General features: G+C 39.1%; 1 protein-coding gene across 1 annotated transcript in view; it reads left to right on the top strand.

Annotated features, from left to right (window-relative positions):
- The window catches only part of slc38a6 (solute carrier family 38 member 6), a 22,023-nt gene extending 18,428 nt beyond the window's left edge, over positions 1-3,595 (top strand). The window contains exons 11-16 of the mRNA XM_015374248.1: positions 723-802; positions 877-977; positions 1,057-1,181; positions 1,260-1,404; positions 2,470-2,564; positions 2,644-3,595. Of these exons, the coding sequence (XP_015229734.1) occupies positions 723-802; positions 877-977; positions 1,057-1,181; positions 1,260-1,404; positions 2,470-2,564; positions 2,644-2,727 (630 nt within the window). The 3' untranslated portion in view covers positions 2,728-3,595. The remainder of the gene's footprint in view (positions 1-722; positions 803-876; positions 978-1,056; positions 1,182-1,259; positions 1,405-2,469; positions 2,565-2,643) is intronic.
- Positions 3,596-4,725: the final 1,130 nt, after the last annotated feature.

Raw genomic sequence — 4,725 nt, 5'->3', positions numbered from 1 at the left:
TTTTTTTTTTTTTTATGGTGGACTTGATTTGATCTGGACTTTGATTAGGCCATTGTAGCATTGAACTGATAGGTTTCCCGGTTTTTACAGCCTCTAGCTGATGGTTTAGCTCCTCTGTTCAGTTTAAGTGTTTTTTTACAATAAGCTGTTTTTCATAAATATGTCATTATTTTCTTAAATGTTAACAAGTATTTAATATTCTATCAAACCAAGAGTTGTTTAAAACATGAAAACGAAGTTCTTTATCTGGGGTTATTTTGCGTGTTTCTCTGTGATGCTTTCATAAAGGCCGGATTTGTGGAATAAATTCCTCTGTCCTACCTGAGTTGTGGAGCTTCTCAACATCTATTGATTTCTTGTTTACTCCTTTGATTAATGCTCTCCTTGCCTTGCCTGCCTTAGGGCTACTACCATGTCTTTATGTTGACTAATGTACTCTAAGGAACCTCTGATGCCTCAGCATTAAAGCAGGATTTATACTGAGATTTAATTACAAAGAAGCTGACTGTATACTAAGTATGTTATGTCCCGAATTTGGTTGAACTTTATTTGGGGACATTACAGGAAGGGGGGAAAACAAATGCTTCTTTTGCATGGTATAAAAAAAATTAATGAACCTGCCTTGTGGTTTAAGGTCACAAGCAGACCAGTTACCCAGAAAGTCCAGCATGGTCCCACCTGCTGATTGTTGATGATGCCTGAACTGTGCCTGTTTGTTGCAGAGTGCATATGCCATCCCCACCATGGCCTTCTCCTTTCTGTGCCACACAGCCATCCTGCCCATCTACTGCGAACTGGAGAGGTCAGCCCTGCAAATAAGTCCTTGAACCCCATCACCATGACCGTAATGCTCACTGAGCGACTGCTTTCTTTCAGACCAACCAAAGCCAGGATGCAGAACGTTGCAAACATCAGCATCAGTCTCAGCTTCCTGCTTTACTTCATTTCCTCTTTGTTTGGGTACCTCACCTTCTATGGTAAGCCTGCACCAAGAAGCACTTTGTCAGTTCAAAGTCCTGATCTGACTGTGCTTCTTCATTCTTCTTCTCCTTTTAGCTCACGTAGAGTCAGAGCTGCTGCTCGGCTATGGAGAGTACCTTCCCCGGGACATCATGGTGATGACGGTTCGGCTGGCCATCCTCCTCTCTGTGCTACTCACAGTGCCGCTCATACACTTCCCTGTGAGTGTGCTATACCTCGCACATCTTCTCAACCAAGCACTTTTAAATTTGAAACCTTTGTTTCCATGAATGCTGCAGGCCCGTAAGGCTGTGATTGTGCTGTTGTATGGAGGACGCTACTTCTCCTGGCTGACCCACACAGTCTCAGCTCTGATTATCCTGAGCGTGGTGCTGATGCTGGCCATCTTTGTGCCTGACATAAGGAATGTGTTTGGAGTCGTTGGTATGTAACCAGTTAGGACATTTTTATTTTTTATTTTATCCCACCCCTGCAGACAGAGTTGGTGGCTCAGGTTTGTTTCCACCCACATGTTCATTAAGCTCCAGTCACAGATTCTTTATAGCTCTGCGATCTGGCGTTATGATGGCCAGTCAAAAACCATTACTTGAGTCCTACTTCTTGAGTCCCTCCAGCAGCAAAGCACTCCCTCAGCATGATGCTGCCACTTCCAAACGATTAAATGGTCAAACACTATTTTTATCTTTTGTTCAGGGCAGGAATCAAGACTCAGCACCAAATAATGCTCATCTCTGGGATGCACAGCCAGTGTCCTTGTAAAACTGTAGATTATGGACATTCCTGTGCTGTTTATTCTTGCACATTAGATCAAATCAACATGGCACCTTCATGTATCCTTAGTTCCTTTTTGATGCCTTTGTTGAATTTTGTAGATTCTCTCCATAATGTGACACAAGGAAATCGAATGTTGACTTTAAAGCAGGAGCTTAACATCATGATATTATAACCTAAGCTTTTCTAAATAATCTAAAGTACTCAATGTCTGAGTAAACCTCTGAATTTAGGGAGAGTATTAAATACGTTCTTAAAATAGTGGCATTAAGTAAAATAGTAATAGTTTTGGTTATTCTAATTTGCCTCAAACAGTAAAAGTTTCATCCTATTTTATGTCTTGTATTTTGTTTAAGCACTTTTCAGCTTTACTGCGGGTTTTCTGCTTGAATTGAAATTTTAAACCATACAACCAGAGGAAACCTTTTGAAAGTTTGGCATCTTTCTCTATTCAAACAGTACATATGAAAGAGATCAACTATTTGATCATTAGAATTCCATTAGTTAAAAATGTATTAAAAGAAACTACAGTTATGTTTTGAAGATGGACTAGCAGCAGCCACTTTGTCAATATCCCTGTTATTGATTGTTGCTTCTAAAACTGCATTTTCTATGCATAATTAATGTTGCATTGTGAACAGTCTAAAAAGCTGCAGCAGTAAGATATGCTGCACATTGTCTTCATGCTGTTAATTTTTTTCTCTCTGTTACTTTCAGGATCAACGATGTCCAGCTGCCTGCTGTTTGTTTTTCCAGGCGTCTTCTATCTTAAAATCAGCGGCCAGCCGCTCCGATCGGCCGACTCCATCGGGGTAAATCTGAATAGTAAATAACATGTTTGTTACCTTTAGGCATTTTATGCTAACCTGCGGTTTGTTTTTGTCTCCCTAGGCTATATTTCTAGTGGTTTTTGGGCTAATAATGGGTGGTACCAGTCTCTGTGTGATCATTCTTTCCTGGGTGTTCAGTTCCTGAATCCGCTCCGACCAAAACCCAGTCCAAAGCAGGAAGGAAAGGGAAATATGGACCAAAGAAACGGAACCTTGAAAGAAATCAGCATCAACTCAGGGACTTTTTTTAATGAACACTAATGCATTTGCATTTTTTTTGATTGCAACAAACTTTTACTACATATTGACTTTAAAAACAGACAATTCAGTTCAGCAAAAAAATGTTTTATTGATCCAAAAAAGGGAAAATGGACACAAAAAGATAACAGAACAAATAGAGGTTTGTTCTGGATTTCAAGATGAAGAAGGGTTGATTTTTTTATTGTTTCAAAGCTGTGGTTTTAATTATGCACTTTATATAAATCAAAACAACAATCTATTTTTAATTCTCAAACACTCATAAACAATCATTTTTTTCTGCAAAAATCATTTCAACCTTTAATCATTCTTGTCCTAGTATGTGTCTGTTTCTGTTCACAAGCTCAGAAAAAGTTTGTCTCACTATTTTTATAGCAACAGGCATTAAAGGAAAGGGAAAATGTTTACATGATGAAATGCTTGTTTACTTGTTTAACCACTGAAATGTCTTCCTTAGAACAGACTCATCTGTGTAAACATGTTATGATGCTGAGTGCCACTCTGGCCTTATGCTGCAGCTCAGCTTGCAGCTAACAAAAGCCACACGCTCTACACTTTTCCTACCATGAAACTGTTGTTCCTCTTTATGCTGCCTCTCAAACGCTCTTTGCAATTCAGAGTTTAGGTGGATGTTTGAGGAGGGCCGCTTCCGCTTACGGTGGATGTGAAAAGTGTGGAAACTCGTTTTAAAATGTCTCCATATGTGAACAAAACAAAACTATGATGAACTGCTTTTGACTCATCCAAACATTAATATGGCCCCGGTCTATATAACACTATTAAAAAGATAAAAGTCTGGAAGGGGCAAAAAAAACAAAAAACCAACTACAATCTAATATTATTTGGTTACATAATGCACATAACCTCAAATTCTTCATCATATTACAAGGATAAGTCCTGTGCTCTGCTTTTTTTCTCAAATAGATTTCCTAGGAAGATACTCAGATCAGGTTTCAAGTTGTGGCGTTCCAAAATCTTCTCATAAAGCCATTTGTTTATTGGTTCAGATCCACATCTTGGGTTGTTGTAGCGCTGAAAGATAGTTTCCCTCTGGAAATAACTTGCTTCTCCTTCATTAAATGCCTTGATTCTAGCTGGAGAAAAACAGCCCCGCAGCATGAAGCTGCCCTCACCGTGCCTCAGTTTGGTGATGGTGTTTTTACGTTTCCCATCATGCAAGATTTTAGATGTGCTTTTGTGAAGGTCTGTTGGGCTGAAATGTTTTCCTGTGTAAGGGAAGGTTTCTGTTTGCTGTTTAGCTCAGACATAGAAGAACAAAAGAGTTCCACTTCACCGCCAATACTAAACGGAAACTGAAACTTGTTGCTATGGATCCCTGGGAAGCTTACATGAGCAGTTTTCCAATTTTCATAACATGGTCCCTTTATTTTTTCCTTCAACTGTTTACTGTGATCCACTTTAGATCTAATTCACTTCTTTATTGTCCCACAAGTGGATACTTAGGAACAGAAGCAGACATGCATAGTTTACACATTAACTTATTATCCGTACTCCTCATCTTCTGCTATCCTCTCTATGTGGAAGATAAGTGGCTCTACTCTGAGCCTCTACCAGTTGACCAAGCTCCTCCTCCTACCTCTAAGGGAGAGCCCAGCCTGCCTGTGCAGAAAGCTCATTTAAGCCGCTTGTAGCTTGGATCTCAGTCTTTCAGTCATGATTGAAAGAAAAAGATACGTTACCATTTGCATTTAATCTTTATTTACATATTACTATACATATCAACAAGGATTTTGGGGAAAAAAAGTACCAAGCTTTGTTAAAGTTTGTCCAGAGCTTAAATAGGACAATATATTTCTACATTCTTCATAAATGGTTAGCTGCACCTTTGAACTGTAAAGAAACTGTCCTGACTGAAATATTTTAA

The sequence above is a fragment of the Cyprinodon variegatus genome, unplaced genomic scaffold (genome assembly GCF_000732505.1).
Source record: "Cyprinodon variegatus isolate N-32 unplaced genomic scaffold, C_variegatus-1.0 Scaffold99, whole genome shotgun sequence".
NCBI classification, from domain to species: Eukaryota; Metazoa; Chordata; class Actinopteri; order Cyprinodontiformes; family Cyprinodontidae; genus Cyprinodon; species Cyprinodon variegatus.
This window is presented reverse-complemented; position numbering and strand designations above follow the sequence as displayed.